The following is a 22,464-nucleotide window of genomic DNA, read 5'->3' on the forward strand; positions in this document are numbered from 1 at the left end:
GGGCTGTCACAGGTGGAGAGGACGGGGCAGCAGCTTGGTGCTGCCGATGCTGTTTCAAGCATCACCTCCAAAAGCCTATTGCAATGGAAGGCAGATTCCAAACTGATCAGCCAGATCCCAGCCTGGCTGTGGCACAGCCTCTCTGTCCTGCTGCAATGTTTGCAACACATAGAACAGCCCCACCAGGGACATGTGGGGGACCCCAGCAGTGCTGTGTGATGGGCTGGTGTCTGGTGTTTCTCCTTCTTCCCCACGTGTTCCCTCTTTGCTGACTGGGTGTTGCGATGAGGTGGACGCGTTTTCTGCGCCCTCAGTGCCTCCATACATACCATTACCTGCTCTGCTCAATGTCCCTTCCCTCTCCTCTCCCGGCTCCCATGTTGCAGGTGGATGACATCCTCGGTGACCAGCCGGAGGTGAAGGAGAAGGTGTTCACTGTCCTGAAGCAATACGCAGCGGAGCGGAAGGTGGAATACTTGGCCTATGCCCTCTGCATGGTCCTCACCCAGGAGTCCCACCAGCATCTCATTGACAGCATCAGGTACAGGGTGACAGTAACCTCCTGCGCTGGTCTATAAGCCACGGGTGCCCATCAGGCTGTGGGTGCTGAGCAGTGCAAGCATGGCCCAGGAGATCGGGGACCTGCACCATACCAGCCACCTGCCATCCCCATCCCTGCAGTGCTCACAGCCCCATGGAGCCACCACCTCCTCCTGCAGCGCGGATGTGGCTCCCGTTTCTGGCTGTCGTTCCCAAGGGAGATGGGGTTGGCTGCAGAAGGGCTGGCAGCTCTTCAAGAGCCTGGCCAGGAAATAACCCAGGTGAGGGGCAGCTGGGGGGGGGTGTCTCTGTTGGGACCATGGGCAGTGCCCGCAGCATCCCGGGATGCTCTGGCAATGCTCTGCTTGGGTTTGGGCAACTCCTGAGCCCCTGGCACAGCGGGTGTGTAGCGGGTCCCCCGCTCTTGCTGCAGTGTGGAGTGCAGGGCAGCGCACGGACACGTGGCGGGGATTACAGCCGGGCTGAGACGATGGCCATTAGGGAATCAGGTCTCCATCTGGCTGCACTCTGGGCCCGGCTTCCCAATTCCTGCTTTAATCAGTGGAATTGCGAGATATTACGGTTACCATAACAACGTCCCCGTGCCGGGGTCTCCACCGTGCCTGCCGCCAGCCGATGATCCGGTGATGGGGATGGTGGGAAGAGCGGGGCAGCGGCCCTTGCCGTGCAGTGTCCTCATGCTCTGCTGTGGCTGAACACGGGTCAGCTGGAACCCCCCTGTACTGGAGTGGGGACGGGCACAGAGCCCTGTAGAGCCAGCATGCGGAGGGGATTATCATATCCCATATAATTACATATTCCCTATAATTACACAGGATCATTTCCCGCTCAGAGAGGATCTGAATAAGTGTCCAAGTATTTCCTCCGGACCCAAGCCCATCTGCAGGGGCACAGCAGGTTCCCTCAGAATATCCCCATCCCAGTGACCCGCATGTTAGCAGAGGAGAATGTGGCTGAACCCGGTGCTGACATCCCTATGGCCAGCCCTGTATGCCATGGGGCAGCACCACGGGACAGCCCCCCTGATATCACATTGAAACCCCGCTGCTGCCCCATGCCCCTGTGTGAAGGGTTAACGGTGGGGCAAGACGCGCCGTGTATCAGGAAGCTGATCTTGGTTTAATGGAAATGAAATATTCAGCTTAGGGACAAGATTTACCATTTAATCTTAATGGAGTGAGGACAATAAAAAATCAAGGTGCTTTGGGAGCTGGTTTTGCAGCTGCGGGGTTCTGGGGAGCCAGGGGCAGCTCCGTGTGCGCTGCTGTACCCAATATGAGTTGCTGATCCTGGAGTTCCCCATCTGATGGGTTTGGTGCTGAGCAAGAGCTTTTAATGCTTTTAATAACCCTCTGAAAGGTGTGGGCAGCTCCTGGGTGCTCTGTGGGTGATTTCCCCATGGCTTGAGCCAGTTTAGTCCATCACTGACTGAGGGGTTTGGGCTCTGTGCCCTGAGCCAGCATCCTGGGACTGGGGAAGGGCTGTGCTGGGAGGTTTGTGCAAGGGGGAATCCTATCTCTGGCACTGGGATGGGGTGCTGGTGTGGCTGTCCCAGGGTGCAGAGCAGCCACCCCCAGGCAGCGGTGTGTCTTGGTGCCATTTAGGTGCACATGGATCCCATCTGAGCTGCCTGGGGCTCATCCTGCAGGACAACCCCTGCAGGCACATGGATCCATTCAAGGATGGGCTTGTGACCACACGGGTACCCCCCGTCCAGCCTTGGCGGCCCTGTGAGGCTGTGCCCAGCTCTCTGGGCTGTTTCCACCCAAGATGCTGGGGTGGAATCACACTCCCTCAGCCCACCCGTGCCTCCTGCCCTGCAGAGCCCAGAGGAGAGCAGCCGATAGGAAACTCCGAGGGGCTGGGATCACCCTTCCCTCCAGTGACAGTGATGCCCCTCAGCCAGGGACGAGGGAGCGATGATGAGGGTGATGGTCAGGGGTCCCCAACGCTCTCCCTGCTGTTCAAGCCCTGTCATGGGGTGCATGGTGGTGTCCCACTCTAGGTGCCCATGTGCCCCCTGCCATGCAGAGCCCAGCGGCCGCTACATCCCCATGTGCCACTGACCCTCACGCTGGCCTCATTGCATCTTCCCTCTGCACCAGCTGGGTTTATTTTCAGGCTGTTGGTGCTGCTCTGTCCTCCCTCCCCTCCTGTCCCCCCGGGTTTAACGTGCTCCCTGCAGACTGCAGCAGCGCAGCGTAACCCAAGACCCCCCGACTCCATCGACCCAGGGCTGCAGATGTTTCTCCTCTGCTCGCCTCCAGCTGGGCTGTTTCCAGCACTGGTGGGCTGGTTTGTTTACTTCCCTTTAGCTCAGACGGATTCCATCCCGTTTGCCCAGAATTAAGCTCCTGCAGGTTTTAATTTGCTGACATTTTCCTCATCCCCGTGGCTGTGGATAGCAGGGATAACGCACGTGCTGCGCCAGTTCCTCCCCGCTCCCATCCCCTGCCCATATGGCTGTAGTAAAAGTGCACAACCGTGGTTCTGCTCAAGAAGGATGAAATACGGCAGCGAGGGGGGAAGATGAGCTGTCTCGGGTGAGTAACGGATGGACCTTTCCTGGCAGGCTGGGAGGGGAACGGCTTTTAAAGAGCTTAATTCTCAAACCGAGCAAAGGCGAGATGTGCTAAAAGTTAATTAACTCTTAGCATCCGTGTGGCGGCGGGGCTGCTCTTGTCGGGGAGCTGCTGGGGAGAGGGAACCTCTTGTCTTGTGGTTGCAAAGAGCAAAGCCTGGGTCTGGTCCTGGGGGAGCCGCGGGGTTCGTCTCCCCTGCTCCCCATGGTGATACCAAGTGTGTGTGCAGGGCTTGTGGAGGGGAGCGGGTTATTCTGGGCACGCCGGGGTCCCAGGGGCGAGAGCCTTGGCTCTGCTCTTGTTTCTGGGCTGGTTTCAAAGCAGGGCACAGCTGTGGTTCCAGCAGAGGAACGGCACCGGCTCTGCACCCAGTGCTGTGCACCCAAGTGCTCTGCACCCAGTGCTCTGCACCCAGTGCTGTGCACCCAAGTGCTCTGCACCCAGTGCTCTGCATTGCGTTTAGGTCTGAACTACCTTTTTTGCATGGGAATTGGGGAGCGATGGGGACACAGGTCCACTCGTCCCCACTCACCTGCAGTGTTACAAAAGCTGGTGCATAAAGCACTGGTATTGACGCTCGCTGGACATCGTCCCATTAACCTGGATTTGGATAGCGGGATGCGGGTGTGCTCGGGAGCACATCCAACCTCTCACCCTGGCCCCATTAATTCATTAGGTGATAACTCTCGGGCTGTTTGGACTGCTCTGTGTTGTCATGGATCTGCTTTGAGCCATGTTGTGCTTCGCTCTGCTGCAGGGAGAGCAGTTGGGGTAGTTTGTTACTTCCCTGCTTTGGTTATGGTCTGTTTGCTTCCCAAATAGCCTCTGTCCCAGTGGGAAACCCAAAGTGAGCAGCCCAAGTTGCTGGCCCTTTGGGCTGGGCGAGTGCTGCTTTGGTTGCAGTCCCTTTTGATCAGTGACAAAGATAAAATCACTGCCCATCAGGGGTTCCCTTATAACGGGAGAAATTCCATCGGGTTCATTTTAACGGCGCTCCAAACACAATCTATTTGTCTCAGCTTGTTTTTCACAGCAGTAACAGCGCTTGGCATGTTCCCGTATTAAAAGGCTCCAGCCATCTGTGACTGTCTCTGGATAAGAAATTTCATTTGAGCCATCGGGATTTATATATTACGGGTTGTGCTGCTTCCCTGCTTGTGGTCCCCTCCATGTACCCACTCCTCTAGGGCTGGGGGCAGCTTTCCAGGTCTTTCGGGCACTGATGCAGCTTGTATTGGGTGACACCCCCCCATCCCACATCACTCTGGCTGTGGCTGATGCAGCACCTCAGACCACACACAGACACTGTCCCCCTGCCTGCGTAGAGCCTCTGGGGATGGAGGAAAAGCAGCTCTGGTTTGCTTCCATTCTAAAGAATCCCTAATCCGAGGGGCCAGCATATGTTCAGCTGCCCGAAAAAAGGGAATTAGGGCAGCATGGATAAAAACTGTGCCAGCAGTGAAACATTGGGGAGCAGAGTTCCGTTTTCATTGGCGGAGTTCAAATAGGTCATGGCCAGAATGCCCCGGTGCAAATGGAGATCAGATTCTTCTGACAATCAAACCATGGCTGCAGCGCGGATTGTAGCAGCCTGGTCTGCCCGTGCCCCAGCACCCAGCCACCTCTTTCCTTTTGGGAAGTGGTTACGTGGTCTGAGCGTGCCAGCACCTTGCACAGAACACGGAAAGCTGTGTTTGTGCTGCTGTTGCCAGCAGAAAGCAGGCTGGGGACGGTGGGCTGAGGAGGCTGCTCCCTGTGGCTCCGGGAAGCAGGAGGTGACACAGGAGATGCTGGTGCTTTTTGGGGGCTTCTTTGAAGGTCCCCAGCAGCTTCAGGGCTGTCTGTCCCTGCCAGGGAAGGACAAAGCCACCGGCTCTTGGTTCACACACAGGGGCACTGGGTTTGGGAGAGGTGAAAGCCCCCAGGGCTGATGGGGAAGGTGACCCCAGCCAGGCATGGGCTGCGGCGCTGCTCCGGGGAGGCTCTTACCAGCAGCTGATGCATCAATCACCACTGGAGCCCGTGTAGGGATGGGTCAGGAGAGGGTGACCTTCCCCAAAGGCCCCTGTGTGGGGCTCAGGGGTTTGGGTTGTCCCCAGGAAGCAGTGGGGTGGCTGGAGAATAGCTGTGAGAGGCTCCTGAACCCCACGTGCAGCCCCTGCATCCCACCGTGTCTGTGCTCTCGGGTGCAAAAGCACCTTCATTCCTATTTAATGGTAACAACGGCCACATCTGCAAAACATCTGCAGCCAGAGGAGTGATTATGGAGCCTCCATTACCGGGGATAACGGGATAACAGCCCCTGTGAAAGCTGCAGGTCCAGCTCGCTGCTGGGCTGGAGCAGGTCCCGCTCGTGCAGGAGGGTTCGGATGCTCCATGTCCCCTGGGGCTGTCGGTGCTGCTGGGGCTGGAGGCCAGTGCAAGGCTGCACGCGGGTTGGTTAGGATGGATCAAATCAGTACAGGTTCACAAGCAGAAGTCCTGACACTGGGTAAGGCTGTGCAGAGTGCATGAATTCCAGCACTGCAGCGCACTGTGGAGAAGCGCTTCTCCAGACTGGGAGCTGTTACCCAGAGCAGTTCAGACCCAATCCAAGAGTGGCTCAGTGCTTTAATCCACCCTGGGATGTGTTTTTCTCTGCACAACTGACAGACTCAAGGCCAGGCCTTTGCTTGTTGGTTTGGGGCTAAACCATCCACTTCTCTTTTTTCCTTCCTTTGCTACCCGGAGACCACGTCTGATGTTGGCAGCTCCGGGAAGCTTCACATCCTCTTCATCAAACGCGAGCGCTGTGCTTAAAGACGGCATTATTTAAATTAAAGATGTGGGATTTATTATCTTCTACCCTTAATGCACAGCGCTGCTGTGTTAAATGATGCTCTGAGCATGGGGAGAGCTTTGGGCCCTTGGTTTTGATGCTGGTGCCGGTCCTGGTCCAAGGCATCTCCACCTGGCACATCCCCGCCGCCGATGCCGTTCGCCTTTAAGCTTTCTCACCCATTATTGCAGCATGTAATTTAAACAGAAGCACTTTAGAAGTCAACTAATTAGCACCAGGGAGGCATCCCCCCCGGAGTTCGGCGCCGAGCCGTGCCCTCCTTTCTGCTGCTAGATCCTTCCAGATACACATCGCAGCGGCTGCAGCGCTTAGGGCAGGCGAGCGGCTCTGGAGCCGGAGCAGGGAGGGCAGAGCAGGCACTGGAGCCCCATTGCTCAGCAGGAGGCACGGGGTGGATGGTGCCGGTCCAGCCGGGGCTGGGTGCGTGGCGGGCAGCAGGCAGGGGCTCGGCACAGGTCGGGTTTGCTGCTCGCCGGCCCATCTGGCCGCGTCCCCGCGCACCGCAGGGGTGACAAGTGCCAGGGCGGCACCGGCTGGCGCAGGGCTTGGTTGTTGGATCCGGCCGCGTCGTGGGCGTGAGCCGAGGCTGAGGCTCAGCTGCATGAGGATCTGAAGCGTCTCCCCTTTGTTCCCACTGCCGTACCCTGACAAATGGGAAAGGACCGGAGCTTCTCCCGGCATTTTCGGTACGTGTCCGCGCGTGGTGCTGGCTGTGGTGGGAAATGTCCCCGCGATGTCCCTCGCACGAGGCGGTGTCGTGGAGGCTCATCGGGAGCTGCTGGGGGGAGTTGAGTGAAGCTCAGGTGGAAAATTGGGGTGGGAGCTGGGGGGAGGCGGGAAGAGCCCATCTGGGTCTGCTTTGTCTCCATCACTGTGGTCCGGCAAAGGACGGGTGGTGAGGATGCGGTTTGGGGGTGCTGCATGGTGCAGGGGGTGATGGAGCGAGCATTGGGGTCCTCTTGCTCCCAGCCCTGGCTGAGCACGAGCTCTGAGCAAACTTGGAGCTGCTTCTACCTGCTCCCACCAGGGCTGGAGCCACCACCACTGTCCCGCTCAAGGGGATGCGGCTGGCACTGGTGAATCTCAGCACCCAGCATCCCAGGGCAGCACCGTCTGCATGAGCTGGGTGCCCATCACAGGACTTCCGCGCCTGTGAAAGTGGTTTTCCATGGTGTGGGGTTGTCAGCGAGCACAGGCTGCAGGAACAGGGATGTTTGTCCAGAGGGGAGCTGCAAGGGGCCTGTCTTGGATTTCAAAAGCAGTGAGTGTGACTAAGACCAAGATGAGAGCCAGAGCAGGGAGCTGAGTGGATGGGGACCATCCTGCAGCATTGTGCTGCTGCCCCAGCGGGGCTGCTTCTGAGGAAGATCGAAGGCAAAGCATCCTGCAGCCTCTGGAGCCTCTCCTGGACTGGAAATGACCCTGAATTCACACTCAGAGCATGGGCTGGGGATGCTTTTCCCATCCCTTTTCCAACAGAAAACAGAGCCAGGGCTGACCTGGAGCACCTGAGGAGGAGGAAGAGGAAGCTGAAGGCCAGAGGTCAGAGCTGCACACATCCCAAGCCCTCCCTGTCTGCCCAAACAGGGTGGGCGCATCCATACTCCCTGCATCCCAGTGGGATTTGCTGGGAGAGGGAAACCCCATCTGGGTGCTGCTCCTCAGTGCCACGCTGATGGGCAAAGGCAGGTTTATCCCATGGGATTGCAGGGAGGTGCAGAAATAGCCATGTTTCCTCATGAAGCACTAGGCACTGTGCTGGAGCAGAGGACAGGCTAAAGCACCAACGCTGTCTAATGACATCCCATGTGCTACCTTTGGAGGGTCTCTTGTTCAGGACCAGACCTTGGCAGCCACAGCTCAGAGGCATCCCCTGCTGAAGCACAGGGTGTCGGGAGCTTGGGGGTCCAGCACCCAGCAGCACTGCGGCTCCTCTCAGAGGGTTTTGCAGAAGGAAACCCTTTTGCATGCTTTAGTGGGATTATTATTACCAATGAGCTCCTCTCCTTGCTAAGGCACCGCTTTACCCCTAGCACTGAGTCAGTTCATCCCTAAAGCCCGTCCTTCGCCTGGTTATGGAGCTGAGCCGTACTTCACTCCTCAGCCCCGATGTCTGCATCAGGCAGCTCAAAGTGGGGCAGCCCCGCTGCAGCGAGCAGGGCAGCTTAATTTGGCCAGCTGAAATGGGAACGTGCCGGTTTTCCCTGCAAGGAACCCGGACTTCTCCCTGGTGGGAGCCCAGCATGGGCCAGAGGTGTGGGATCCGGCCGGGACTCACTGCTCCCCTGCATCCTTCCCCGCCACAGGGCTGCGGTCCCATAGGAGCCTGCTCACCGCTGAGTTTGGAGCATCCGTTGGCATCACCTCACTCTTTTCTAGTTGCTGCTTGATCACAAAGTGATTGTGAATTGTACCAGCGTGTTGCTTATTTTAAATCGTCACCAAATGCTTTGTGGGAGCGTATGCCAGGCTCGGGATGGTGGCGATCTGTTTGCTCCCACTCATCAGAGCTCATTGTGAGTTCTGCCTTTTGTTGGGGGAAAACAGACATGTCCTGGTCACAGGAGGTTTAGGGTTTGAAGCTTCCCCTTCCTTCTCCTCTGGCTTCAGCCAGGCTTTTGGGTTCCTTTGGTGACACTGCCTGAGGAAGGGGACCGATGCCAGCCCCAGCCTCTCCAACCACTTTCATTGCATCCAATGCGGCCCCGTAAAGCAAGGTGCTGTGGGTCCTGTGACACTGAGTTTGCCCCAGTTAATGCTCCCCAGGGGATGAGGACCCCGGGCAGTTTGAGGTGATGCTCACATCCCTCCCGCAGCACAAGTGTCTGGGTTTGTGCTAATGTAGGGAGCGCGTCCTCCTGCACCGCGAGGTGATGAGCACTAACGAACCGCACAAGATGCTATTGTCTAACGCAGCTGCGAGGAGCAGCCCGGTGTGGAGTTGCTATAGAAACACCCGGAGATAACAGCTCCTCCTGAAGCCCCAAAGTGTGCAAACGGGAGGTGGGAGGAGGTGAGGGGGTGTCGGTGTCTCACTGTTGTGGTGGCAGAAGGGAAAGGAAAGGTGTCTCGGGGTGTTACAGAGGTGACATCCTGGCTGAGGTGGGAGCAGTGTGGATGTGCCCTCCTCCCAGGATCCCACTTTGCATCCACTGAGGGTTCAGGGGTCCTTTCAGGGGGCACAAGGGCCACTTGGCTGCTGGCACAGCAGCTCCTACCAGGCGAGGGGGGGGGTGACCTGAAGCAGAGCAAGTTCTCAGTGCTGTCCTCTTGTCTGCAGCATCCTCATCCCCGCAGCATCAGCATCTCACAAGGGGTGTGAGGGTCCTTCCTGGCCATAGCAGGAGGGTGGCAACAGCCAAGGCTGGAGCCAGGGAATGTGGAGTCCTGTCTGGACTGTTTGAATCTGTCTCAGTGTTGTGGAGAGGTCTGACATCCTCACCCTGCTGGAGCCGTGCACGAGATGGGGCAAGAGATGCCGCTGGCATCCCTGGTGTCCCCAGCATCCCTGGTGTCCCCAGCATCCCTGGTGTCCCCGGCATCCCTGGTGTCCCCAGCATCTTTGGTGTCCCCAGCATCCCTGGTGTCCCCAGCATCCCTGGTGTCCCCAGCATCTTTGGTGTCCCCAGCATCCCTGGTGTCCCCAGCATCCCCATCTCTGCGAGGACTGAGGCCAAGGGCGCAGGAGGAGCCGGCGCTCCCAGTTACAGCTGGATCCGGAGCTCCGGGCCACATCTGCCCCGCTCTCCTCACTCCTTCCCTGGGGTCACTCTTGCAGGATCTTCATCCCCAAGAAGCACCGGCAGCGGTTCGACGAGGTGGTGTCGCAGAGCCTCATCAGCAAGCTCTGCCGCTCCAAGAGCCAGCAGCACAGCCACCGCCTGCGGCGCAGCCGGAGCGAGGACCACCAGGAGCGGCTCCTCGTCTCCACCCGCGCCAGCTCCGTGCCCCGCAGCCACGAGGAGCTCAGCAAGAGCCTGCGCAAATCCACCTCGCTCCTCACCAGCAATGTGGCCTCGGGGGCTGCCCGCAGGTAACACGGCTCCTGCGGGCCCCTGGGCTCATGGAGGCAGCCTCCGGTTCTGTGTGGAGGGATGGCAGGGAAAGGGGATGCCTTTGGGGTGAGGAGCGGGTGGAATCCAACAGGGATGAGGATGACTGGGCATGTTTGTGCTCCTTGTGCTAGCTCTGAGCCATTCTTTCTGTCCCATCGCTTTCGCAGGGTGGGCTGGGATGAGCCACAGGAGGAGCTGAGGTGGCACTGGCAGGGTGTGAGGGGATGCTGGCTTCTGTGACAATGGGATGTGGGGTACTTTGATGTGTCAGTGGGATGCAGGGTACCTGGATGTGTCATTGGGATGCAGGGTACCTGGATGTGTCATTGGGATGCAGGGTACCTGGATGTGTCATTGGGATGCAGGGTACCTGGATGTGTCAGTGGGATGCAGGGTACCTGGATGTGTCAGTGGGATACAGGGTACCTGACAGTGCTGGTGGGATGCAGGGTACTTCGATGTGCCATTGGGATGCAGGGTTCATGGATGTACTGGTGGGACGCAGGGTACCTGGCTGTGCCAATGGGATGCAGGATACGTGGCCGTGCCAGGCACCTTGGCACAGAACAGGCTGTGCTGTCCTGTCCTGCCCTGCCCCAGTGAGTGTCTGTGTTTGAGGCCATGGGAGGAAGGACGAAAGAGGGACAATCCCTGGTGCACAGGGGATTGACCCATTTCCCACTGCTCATATGGCCAGAGCTCAGCTGGCGGTGCCTCCTGCTGCATTCCCAGCAGGATTTGCTCTGACAGCACAGCTGGGGAATCCTCCGGGATGGGCAGTGCTGCCACAGGCATGCCCCGAGCTATTCCCCTGCCTGCAGCTGGTATCTGCAGGGAGTTCAGCAGCATCCCACCTCCTGCCAGGGTAATTTTTGGTGTGACTGGTCCAAAATCCAGCTCCGGCACAGTCTCCTTTCCTGACAGCGCAGGATACAGCCCTACAACAGGCTCTGTGCTTGCAAATGATCTCAGCAACGTTGCTTCCCCCCAGCTTCCTGCAGGGAACAACTCCCAGCTCCAATCAGCCTCCCAGCAGGGTGATTTCCTAATGCTCCTTCCAAAATTTCCTAGTGGAATGTAATTCCTCTCTCATCAGCCGACGAGATCCTTGCCCCTGAAGCACGCTGTCTCCTGTTCTGGGCAATATACAAGCTGTATCCCACGTCCCACTTTAAAACCACGTTGGATTTGAAGGGCTGGATGGTGGATTTATACGTTCAATATTTAATGTAGAGTCAAAGTCCATGCGCAGGGGCTTTGCCCTAAAGAGCTGTTGTCTCCTCCAGACCCTCCAACCTCCCCATGCTGGAGCCCTGGTTAATGGATGTTCAGCTTTAGCTTGCAGACAGCAGTAACTGGGTCTAAAGGAGCCCTCCAGAGCTCCAGCATGGGTGGCCTGGTCCCAGTGGGGACTGCATCTGCCTCAGGGCTGCGGTGATAGCACGTAAGGGATGGCACCTGCATCCCTCCAGCCCTCCCCAAGGCGATGCCAGGGCTCTGGAGGGGCTGGGGCACGGAACAAGAACCAAGCACTGGGCTCTGGTTTCACCCTTGCTTTTCCCCTGCAGAACTGTGCGGGTCTATAAAGGCAACAGAAGCTTCGGCTTCACGCTGCGTGGCCATGCCCCGGTGTGGATCGAGTCTGTGCTGCCAGGTAAGGAAACCCCCAGCCACCGGATTCAGGCACTGATTTATCTGGGGTCTGAATTGCAAGCTTTCAGTACCTGCTGTTGGCTGGAAAGGGGCAAAAGTAACTGGTGCCTTTGGTGCATTTTGGTCTGGCTTGAGGCACTTCCTGCCTTGAAAGGTGGGAAACGTTCCATGTGCAGTGAATAGCCTGGAATCATACCTGCATTTCCAATGCAAGCTGGGTGCTGGCATCACCATGCCCAGTGAATGGCCCCAGCCCACTCAGATAATCCAGCTGCCGTGGATTCCCTGCTCCAGGGGGGGCTTCCCTGGCCATGGAGCAGTCGGAGAGCTGGGACCCATCCCTGTGAGCAGGGATCTGCCAGCTAAAGCCCCTCTTGTTCCCTGTGGATTTAGGGAGCCCAGCGGAGAAGGCTGCCCTCAAGGCTGGAGACCGGATCCTATTCCTCAATGGCCTGGACATGAGGTAGGAGGCTCTTTAGAAGACCTGTGCCAAGGGCTCCTGGGGTGGAAGGTGGCCAAGCGCCGGCATCTTCATTGTTCACTCCTGTGCAACCCAAGTGAGACCTGGTGATCCCTGAGAGCTCTCTGCTGAGGTGCACGGGGGGGTTGGCCCATGTGGACCTCTCCTTTAACATCCCCTTATGAAAACTGGCTCTGCGAGTGGTGTTTCAGCTCCATCCCTGCTCCTCCTTTGACATCTCTGTTCCAGTAACCATGTACAATGCATGGCACTGAATGCAACTGGTGTCCTGACTGCAGCCCACCCCAGACCCTGATCCGAGCCACTGTGGGTTATGTTGTGCATGTTAAAGCCCTGGGGCTCTGCTTTTGAAAGCAGCAGAGCACCAGCCAGCCCATGGATCGCTCCCCTAACGGGATCATAAACTTAGAACCATGGGCAATGCATTTCCACCCAGAAGTTAATGCTTCTGTGTGTTATTTACTCACAGCAATCAAACCAGAGGTGAGCGTGCACCCCCCCAGCAGCCCGTGTGTCCTCGGGCTGGGCTTTCCACCCAAAAAGCAAGAGCAAAGGATGAGAGGAGGCTGCAGGATGAGAGTGATGAATATTTAAAGGTCAAACATCTGACGCTGCTTCTGTCAGTGCTCAGGTCCTCACGTTTCAGCTGAACCAGCACACTCGGGGCTGATGCAGCACTGCCAGGGAATAGAGGAGAAACGAGCTGAAGTTTGTCCTCTGCACAGGCACTGTCCCAGGCCGGCCCGTACCCTTTTCCAAGGGCACTCTGAGACGGTTTTGCCTACAAAAATACATTTTACACCCACCTTGCGTTTTCCTTTGCTGCAGAATTAGGCCAGGCAAGGAGAGACCCGCGGCACGGCACCATTGAAATGAGAAGCTCATCTTCTGTGTCTGAGCGCAGCTTAAAGTACCACCGGTTCAGTCGCAGGGCGTGATTGAGGCTCTCCTCTGTGCAGCACAGATAAAACCAAGCACAGATTGAGAGTGTGGGGGGGTCAGAGTGGGGCTCAGCGCTGCCTGGCTCTGAGCAATGAGAGGAGGCTTTCTGTAAGACAAAGAGAGGTGGCTGCAAGCTCTGCTTCAGTGCTGCTCTCACTGAGCTGCTGCCCACAGCACTGCCCTAACCCTGCCTCTCTGTGTCCCCAGGAACTGCTCCCATGACAAGGTGGTGTCGATGCTGCAGGGCAGCGGGGCGATGCCCACCTTGGTGGTGGAAGAGGGGATCGTCAACTTCTCCAACGGTAAGAGCCCAGGGAGGAGGGTTTGGGGCTGCAGGACCCCCTCGCTGGATCTCCAACTCCAATTCCCCCCGGTGGGAATTGCCAAGCAGCTCCCACAGGCTCAGCAGGTTCAATGCACTGCCTGGAGCGCCGCTCCCCTCGCCTGCTTCCTGGGATCAGGCTCGATCTCCGGCTTGGCTGCTCTATGGAAGGGTTCACCCTACTGTGTGATCGCCCTTGACAGCCTTTGCCGACGTCCTTTCCGTGCCGTGTACTTGACCGCAGTAACCCAACCCTGTGCATCCATGGCCGCTGCGCAAACCCCTCGTGGTGTGTGGACGTTGCTGCTCGGCGTAGCTGCTGCTGGATGAATAATTCAGCTGCTGTGGTGAGCACAGCAGCAGCAGGGGAGGGCGGCCGGGGCCAGGCGGGTGCCTGTCAGCACCGCTTGAGCAGAGGGACAGGACCACAGGCCAGGGCAGAGCGCGGTCACCGCTGCGTTTCCAAAGGCAGGAGGGGCGGTGTGTTATTGGGATGCTGCTCCACAGCGCGGGCATTAGGGTCTGGCTTTTCCCTCTGGAGCAGAAATGGGCTCTCCAGAGCTGCACCTTAGGAGCCCTGTGATGCCAACTCATTGGTATGTGTGCTAGGAACAAACCTGAGCACCTCACTACTTAACACTGCCGAGCAGTGGCACCCAAACTGCTTCACTGCCTCCCAGAAGTAACCAAGGAAAGATGGATTTTTTTTTCTCCTGCTACTTTAGTCCTATTCCTAAGTGGATAAGCACATCCCATGGATATTCCTATATGGATAAGTGTATCCCATGGTCTCGGTCAGGTCCCTTTTTGCAGCTGCATTGCCCTGCACTCACTGCAGAGGCAGCACAGTGACCTGTCCAGATGAGCCTGGAAAAGCAAAAGCCCTTCCAAGCCTCAGTTCACTCAGAGGTAACCCTCGACTGATGCTGCTTTTGAAGTCAATGATTATCATAAAGTACTTTAAAACATGAGCAGAGGCTTTAGAGAGCCAGAGAAGGGACAACATCTGCATGTGCTCACAGAAAATGGGAAGCAGCACGGGTGAAGAGATAGATCCCAGAGAGCATCCCTGTCAAAATATCCCAGCTCATGCCCAGCAGATCCTACTGGAGCAGCCACGAGCTCCAGGGAGCTGGTCCAGGAAGGCAGGGGCAGTCACAGCTCCAGATGAGCCCTTCCACCTTGTCCCCATGCTGCCTTCCAGTGCCTGAAACCTGCTTGTTTCTACCCTGTGGCCACAACCTCTGTGTCAGCACATCAGGATTTGTATTTCTATGGGGCTGAGGCTCCACGCCCTGAGGTCTCCCTTATCCGAGGCATTTAAGTGGAGGACCAGGAGGTGGAGCCCAGGGTGTGTGAGTGTTTCGGCTGCAGGCAGGGACTGGGGGCACACAGACAGGACCGACCGTCCCCCGCCCACTGACCAAACCCGGTTGTGTTCACCTGCCCCGGCATCCCCAGCTCGGCCCCTTGGTTTCAGGACCAGCCTTTAAACCCGCGGTGGAGCCTCCGTTTGTTCAATTGTCTCTCCTCTCTCTACCCGCGCCCTGCAGACTCGGACGCTGCCGACTCCCCGAGCAGCTCCTCCGCGCTCACCTCCCTGCAGTGGGTGGCAGAGATCCTCCCCTCTAGCATCAAGATCCAAGGACGGACCTTCACGCAGCAGCTGGAGCATCTGCTGACCCCCCCTGAGCGTTATTCGGTCTGCAAGGCGCTGGAAGGCTTCTTCCAACATCGGTAACTCGGCAGCAGCTCCATCCCTCTAGTGCTGGTACCCAGCCTGGTAGTGATGCCCAAGCAGAAGGCAGACCCCTTTGCTGGCAGCACATCCCTAAACCCCTCACGGTGACCCTGCTCCCCTGTGCTGCAGGCTCTCTTGCTCTCTGGCTGTTCCCAACAGCCCCGTTCCACCTCTTCCAGTGAATTCCCAGCGTTTCATCCTCGTGTTCTCACTCTGAGCAGCTCAGCAGCAGCACGCCCTTGGTGGCAGTGCGGGAATGCTTGCGGCTGGCAGAGCCCTCACCCTGTGATGGAGCACACGCTGCTCTGCTGCAAGGGTTGAAACTGATCCCTTTGCAGACTCCAGGCTTTCGGTAGTGCCCTTGTTTCCTGCCCTTGATCTTTAACCTTCCTGCACCACAGTGAAGGAGCCACCCCTTCGGTGCTGGGTGATGCTTCTGCCTCTTCCCACAGAGCTGGGCTGTGCTACTCCTCAGGAGCCTGGGTCCCACTCGGGATGCAGATGGGCTGCCGCTGTGCCTGCGCTGCTGGGGAAGGCAGCAGAAATCATTGCCTGTGCTCTCCTATAGGGCTCCTCAGCTGGGTATTTCAGCCTGAGGAGCAGCAGCTGTGAGAGCAGATCCAGTCCCTGGGGTCTGCAACTGGGAAATACAGACCTGATCCTAGCAGGATATTTGCTCTTGCTCAAGCAGCAAAAGGATGAACCCCAGTAGCACAAGCCAAGCCCCCAGGCTCCCATCCCATCCCAGGACAGGGCAGCACACATTGCTTGGTCTTCCAGCAGTGTTTTACCTGCTTCCCACCCCAGAGCTGCTGGCTGTGGGGATCAAGGATGCTTCCTCTTGTCCTGTTACTTATTTCTTGGGAAAAGAGAGTGACCCACCTCACTCCATCCTCCTGTCAGGCAGTTGTAGGCAGCGATCAGGTCCCCCCTGAGCCTTCTCTTCTCCAGACTGAACCCCCCAGGTCCCTCAGCCATTCCCCATCACACCTGTGCTCCAGGCCCTGCACCAGCTCCATTGCTCTTCTCTGGCCCTGCTCCAGCACCTCAATGTCTCTCTTGTCACGAGGTCCCAGTAATGAGCACAGGATTCAAGGGGCGGCCTCACCAGTGCGCAGTGCAGGGGGACAATCATTGCTCTGGTCCTGTTGGCCATGCTGATACAGGCCAGGATGCTCTTGGCCTTCTTGGCCACCGGGACATGCTGCTGGCTCATCTTTACCTGCTGTGGGCCAATGCCCCCAGGTCCTTTTACATAGGCACCTTTCCAGCCACTCTTCCCAAGCCTGGGGCATTCCATGGGGTTGTTGTGACCCAAATGCAGGACCCAGCACTGAGCCTGGTGAACCTCAGCCATCAACCCAACCTGTCCTTCCCTAGCACCAGGTTTTATCCCTGGCTGCCAGGTGCTGCTGATCACCCCTTAGCCCCAGCTGCACAACTCCACTTCCCAAAGGGCTCATCCCTTCCTTATAGTCCAACACCTCTGGAATGATCCGTTTGCATCAGTGCCCAATGGCAGAGCCCCAGCAGAGCCCAGGGGAGCGGGGCTGTGCTGTAGGGATGCGCTCACTGCCCAGCCCTCTCTTTCCCGTCCTGCAGGAACATTGACACTCTCATTGTGGATGTGTACCCGGTGCTGGACACACCGGCCAAGCAAGTCATCTGGCAGTTTATCTACCAGCTGCTGACCTATGAGGAGCAGGAGCATTGCCAGCAAAAGATTGCCAGGTTTCTGGGTTACAAGTCCTTGGAAGGTGAGGAAAGCCCCTGCACTCCAACACGGATGTGCTGTGTCCCACCAGGTCCATGGGGACCGTGGTCCATCACGCTGGGAGCCAGCTGCAGCCTGGCTCCTGCCCATACACTGCCCTTACACGTGGGATGTAGAGCAGCACAAAGAGGTCTCCAGCTCCTGTCACTGATGAGGTTGATCTGCAGATGTCAGGCAGGAGGTCACCTTTTCTGTACCTTGTGGTCTTGGAAGGAAACAGCATTGAGAGGGGAGATGACACCAGAGATGGTGTCTTCAGGAGCAAAGGCTTTTGGAAGCTGAGGAACACGGGGTTTGCAGTCAGACAGCAGAAAAGTGAGGGCAAATTTGGGCTGAAATAGCTTAACCTTTGGATTCAGACTTCTTAATTGCTTTCAAATTTGTCTATTCCAAGCTGTTTACATTGTGTTGAGGTGTTTAATCCAGACTCAACGTAGGTAAGAAGAGGGGATGCTTCAGGAGAGACCTTTGGAGGAGCACAGTTATTGTAGCACAGCCTTTCCCCTGGTGCACATGGAAACCTGTTGGGTATTTGCTCACCTCATTTATACTCTCAATTACCACTGTGTGTGCAGAATCATGCCGCAGCCTACCTAATGTGTTGTAGGACTTAGACCCTACAATGAGTTTATAAACCTCAGAGCAGAGGGAACCTGATGTATTTTGCTCCTTTCAGCTTCTCAGGTGAAAGGGGCAACCTCAGACCATGTGGAGCTCTGGTTGTTCTGATGCATTGTGTGTGTGTCCATGCGGGGAAGCCCAACGACCAGAGATCTCTGAGTTTGGGTTAGTCCTTTACCTGGGCTTCTTCCAAACAACGATCATCTCTGGTGCTTGTGTGCACCGGGCTGTCCACGCACTGGTCTGTCAGATACCATGGAGCCTGATGCTCCGGTATCTTCACCCCGCTGTAAGCCTGAGCCCTGATCTGCACATGGACCAATCCATCACACACCGTGGGTCTTCCAGGCACCATTTCAGGGCTGGCCCTTTCTCCCTTCCTGAGGGCAGGAAGGCACCAGGCAGGTCCCTCTGGACCAGCCGAGCTCAGGGCTGGAGTTCATGTGCCCCGCAAGCTGTTGGATGCCAATCCCGCTGGATAAAGCCACCCCATGTCCTGTTGGAGTGCGGGGGGAGCCCCGGGTCATGGCGAGGGGCCGGGGGAGCCGCGGGGTCCGTGCCTCACAGGGATGTTCTGTGCCGCAGCGGAGCCGGAGGCAGAGGAGCGGTACCGCAGCTCCGTGCGAGGAGCCTCTGTGTGCAGGGGAAGCCTTCGGACCCCCCGCCCCGAGGATGGGGCCGCAGGTGGGTACAGGGGGGGCCCCCTGGGGAGGAAGGAGCTGGGTCCCGCGGGCTCCGCTGTGCCCAAGCCGCCGTCCTGGTCCCGTCTAAGCAGGAGCGGTGGGGAAAGGTGAAGTGAGCATCGAGCCAGCCCAGGGCTCGGGTGTCCTGGCTCCTGCCTGGTGGCTGCGGGTAACGTGAATCCGTCCGGCCTGCCCTCCAGTGGCTTGGGAAAGGCCGGGATTGCAGGCTTCGTCCTCCCCATCAGTGCCTCACATGCCCTTGGTGATAAATTGGGTCTCTGAGAGCTTACACTGCTGCAGCATCGGTCTCTGAACATCCACCCCCTGGATGCAATGGGAACAACAGTGTTACCTGGAGCTGGTCAAACCAGCGTCACTCCTTGTGTCTTCATGGGGTCAGGATCCCCCTCCCTCCTCATGTGCCCTGCAGAGCCCTGCCTCAGGGACACTGCTGGGGTGGCCGGTGCTGAGTGGGCATCTGCAAGTGAAAGGATCAGATCTGGGACTCTGAAGCCTCCATGCTGCATGTGGTGACCCCTGTCCAGCACCTACCAGGGAGGTTGAATGAGAAGGAACCATAAAGGAACACCCAAGGCACGGCGGTGTCTCAGGGTCCTGAGGGTTCTCAGCATAGCACAAAGTCCTGCACGTGCCCTGGATAATTCTCTTGCCCTGAAATACTGCGACAGAAACTCCGTGTTTGGACCATCCCCTGTGTGCAGCACTCCTGAGGAACACAGTGACAACACCATGGTCACAGCGCTGCTCTGGTGCTAAGGATTTACAGGCACCTTCAAACCTACCAGTTGGGTGGACTCAGAGGCGAGAGGTTAAGGGCAAGGCACAGGAGGACTTTTGCTCCCTCGCACTTGCTTCCCAGCACACATGATGCCTCTTTGCCGGGTGACTCCTGCTGCCACGCAGGGGAGCTGCAGTAAGACGTTCCCTGTTTCACACAGCCCGTGCACGGGGCCATCACTTGCCCTATGTCAATCCCTTGGGATCCCCAGACCCGGCAGCTCCGGGTGCTTCACCATGTGCTGGGTCCCAGTAGGAGATGGGGGAACCTTGACGGGTCAGGGGCACCATGGGGCACAGGCAGAGGGGGGTCCCTGATTGGTTTGTCTCTTCCTTCCCTTCCCCACAGGCCAGAGCGACACCGTGGAGGTCCCGGTTCGGCTGATCCCTGGGGAGAGACAGGCTGGAGACGGCACATCCCTGCCGGAGACACCCAACCCCAAAATGGTGCGATGCCCTTGGCCGACCTGTGCGGGACCGTCGCGTTCACAGCACCAGCAGTTTGACCCCTTTAGTGTTAATGCAGGAAAGCAGAGGAAAGGGAATGGGAAAGGATGTGCCCATGTAAATACCTGCCGGTGGCTGCAGCATCCCTGCCTCAGATCTCACCTCTGAGATCACTTCCCTGGGCAATTAGACAGCTTTAACTGGTGTCTGTCAGCATCCTCCTGCTGCCTTGTGAGGCTCTTGGGGAACAGCTTTGGGGTGGGTGAAGCTCTCTATTAAAGAGCTGGGGGTCCGCTGTGGCTGTCCTGTCCCCATCGCAGGTCCCTGGGGTCTCCACAAGCCCTGTATTGATTCAGGCATCAACAGCAGCTCTTTGCCTGGTTTGCAGATGTCAGCCGTCTACGCAGAGCTGGAAAACCGCCTGCTCAGCAGCTTTGCTGGCAAGATGGGGAGCACTGCCCGGCACAGAGCATCGCCTCCTGCGCCGGAGCTGCCGCACGCTACAGGTGAGCATCAGCTCCCCATGGAGACAGGCAGTGCTGGGGGGCTCAGCAGCGGTGGCTTGCAGCTACCCCTCGGTGCGGTTATAAGGAAGCAGTGATGGTGCCACGCTCGAGCTCCCGCAGAGCTGCACCTGCAGGGTCCCTCCATGCTGCTCTGCCCCGCAGGCTCTCGCAAGTCGGTGATCTCCTGGCCCAGCGACCCGGCGTCGTCCCAGCAGTGCTACTACCGCCTGCACAGCAGCGTGGCCTCCCCGAGCAGCACCGAGTCCAACCCCTACGTCAGCCTCGACAGCAGCCCGGCCCCGTCGCCCCGGCACCGCCACTACGCGCCCAGCCCTCTGTCGCGACGGAAGAAGCTCTTCACCTTCTCCAGGCCCCCGCGCAGCCGCGACACCGACCGCTTCCTGGATGCCCTCAGCGAGCAGCTGGGGCACCGGGTCACCATCGTGGATGATTTCCTCACCCCTGAGAATGACTACGAGGAGGTGAGCGTGGCGCAGGGGTGATGGTCTCTGCCCCCTGGTCTTTGCCCTGGCTGTGGAGCCGCCCATGGGCAGCCTGCACTGGGATGGATGCGCAGCCTGCACTGGGATGGATGCGCAGCCTGCACTGGGATGGATGCGCAGCCTGCACTGGGATGGATGCGCAGCCTGCGGGGCTCCGTGATGGCAGAGGGAGGGATGCACAGCACAGGGCAGGACCCCGACGAGGTCCCACCTTCATCCTCTGCTCTCTCCATCACCAGATGAGTTTCCACGATGACCAGGGCAGCTACGTCACCAACGACGTCAGCAGCAGCGAGTACATCAGCAGCAGCGACGAGGGCAGCTCCCTCACCTACTCCACGCTGTCGGACCACATCCCCCCCCCGCCGCTCAGCCCCCCCCCTCCACCGCCCCCCTTGCAGTTCCATGACCCCCAGGCTGTCCCCGCCAAGGCCGAGGCCACAAAGACGGTGCCAGCGCCGGCCCCCAAGTCCCTGCTGAGCCACCTGCAGCCCATCCCGCCCCCCCCGCCGCCGCCGCCGCCCCCCCCGGTGCCCTGTGCCCCCCCGCTGCACCGCGGGCTCCTGCACCGCCGCAGCGAGTCCAACCACATGAGCGTCAAGAGGCTGCGGTGGGAGCAGGTCGAGAACTCGGAAGGGACCATCTGGGGGCAGGTATGGACGTGGAGGGGGCGATGGGGTGAGGGTCCATGTGGGATGGGGAAGGGCTCCTGGGCTGAGGCTGTGCAGGTCATCGGGAGCATCCCTGAGCACTGCCCAGGGCATGGAATCATGGAATGGTTTGGGTTGGGAGGGACCTTAAAGCTCCTCCAGCTCCAACCCCTGCCACGGGCAGGGACACCTTCCACTGGAGCAGCTTGCTCCAAGCCCCTGTGTCCAACCTGGCCTTGAGCACTGCCAGGGATGGGGCATGATGTCCTAACCCCTTGTTGGGCCACACATTCAACACCTTGGCCATGGGAGTGAACTCTAAAGATGCAACATTACAGAAAGTCTCATATGAGGGACAGGCCAAGGGGAATGGCTTTAACCTGCCTGAGGGGAGACTGAGATGAGCTCTTAGGCAGAAGCTCTTCCCTGTGAGGGTGCTGAGGCGCTGGCACAGGGTGCCCAGAGAAGCTGTGGCTGCCCCATCCCTGGCAGTGCTCAAGGCCAGGTTGGACACAGGGGCTTGGAGCAAGCTGCTCCAGTGGAAGGGGTCCCTGCCTGTGGCAGGGGTTGGAGCTGGAGGAGCTTTAAGGTCCCTTCCAACACAAACGTTCCCTGATGCTGTTTCTTCTCAACATTGGAATTGTCTGGACCCAACTGTGGTGATGACATCCCAAGGGAGGAGCAGCAGGGAGGGCTCTGTGGGTTCTGTTAAAGCTGAATGAAGGCTCCTGGGGTGCATCTCCAGGTTTGTTCCTCTCTTCTGGGTCCCACCACTTAGGTTTGGTGACTCCTGCGGAAGCCACCCCCATGGAGGTGACCGGTTCACCAGGCTCTGGTTTCTGCCCAGGGTTTGCGATGGCCGAGTCTCCAGCGCCACCGACCTGGCCTGGGTTCCTTAGGGACATGGAGCTCAGCTGGGGCGGAGGGAAGGCGGCCACTGGGCGCCATTGGGCAGCGGCAGGTATCCCTGCGGCTCCTGACTCTCCCTCCTCCTGCAGCTGGGGGAGGACTCCGACTACGACAAGCTCAGCGACATGGTCAAATACCTCGACCTGGAGCTGCACTTCGGGACGCAGAAGCCTACGAGTAAGTACCTGAGCCCCAGAACAGGTCCTGGTGCTGGCCAGAGACCGGGGCGCTGGGAGGGACTGGGGGGCAGAGGGGCAGTGTCTGGTCCCGGCATCGCCCAGCACAGCCTTTGCTCATGCTCAGCATTGTGCGGCTCAGCAGGTCATTAAGGGGGACATTGTTTCCCCATCTCCCTTAATGTCCCTGGCTGCTGTTCCCTGCGTTCTCCCCGCGTTCC

The 22,464-nt window shown here is 58.4% G+C and overlaps 1 protein-coding gene across 5 annotated transcripts in view; it reads left to right on the forward strand.

Moving 5' to 3' along the window:
- The first annotated feature begins 411 nt into the window (after positions 1 to 411).
- Positions 412 to 22,464, forward strand: part of GRID2IP (Grid2 interacting protein) — a 29,144-nt gene continuing 7,091 nt past the window's right edge. For 2 of the 5 annotated variants that reach the window (XM_061474132.1, XM_061474134.1), the window contains exons 1-13: positions 2,734 to 3,104; positions 9,761 to 10,015; positions 11,606 to 11,691; positions 12,084 to 12,153; positions 13,321 to 13,415; positions 14,989 to 15,172; positions 16,779 to 16,933; positions 18,157 to 18,255; positions 19,402 to 19,499; positions 19,888 to 20,005; positions 20,168 to 20,487; positions 20,748 to 21,161; positions 22,157 to 22,244. In XM_061474132.1, the coding sequence (XP_061330116.1) occupies positions 3,091 to 3,104; positions 9,761 to 10,015; positions 11,606 to 11,691; positions 12,084 to 12,153; positions 13,321 to 13,415; positions 14,989 to 15,172; positions 16,779 to 16,933; positions 18,157 to 18,255; positions 19,402 to 19,499; positions 19,888 to 20,005; positions 20,168 to 20,487; positions 20,748 to 21,161; positions 22,157 to 22,244 (1,996 nt within the window). In that variant the 5' untranslated portion in view covers positions 2,734 to 3,090. Of the gene's footprint in view, positions 542 to 2,733; positions 3,105 to 6,224; positions 6,669 to 9,760; positions 10,016 to 11,605; positions 11,692 to 12,083; positions 12,154 to 13,320; positions 13,416 to 14,988; positions 15,173 to 16,778; positions 16,934 to 18,156; positions 18,256 to 19,401; positions 19,500 to 19,887; positions 20,006 to 20,167; positions 20,488 to 20,747; positions 21,162 to 22,156; positions 22,245 to 22,464 lie in introns of those variants that run through there. The other 3 variants (XM_061474131.1, XM_061474133.1, XM_061474130.1) reach the window with 2 other exon arrangements.

The sequence above is a fragment of the Pezoporus flaviventris genome, unplaced genomic scaffold (genome assembly GCF_033815535.1).
Source record: "Pezoporus flaviventris isolate CSIRO_AGI_PZ_B2104156 unplaced genomic scaffold, CSIRO_AGI_Pfla_v1 ptg000078l, whole genome shotgun sequence".
NCBI lineage: Eukaryota > Metazoa > Chordata > Aves > Psittaciformes > Psittacidae > Pezoporus > Pezoporus flaviventris.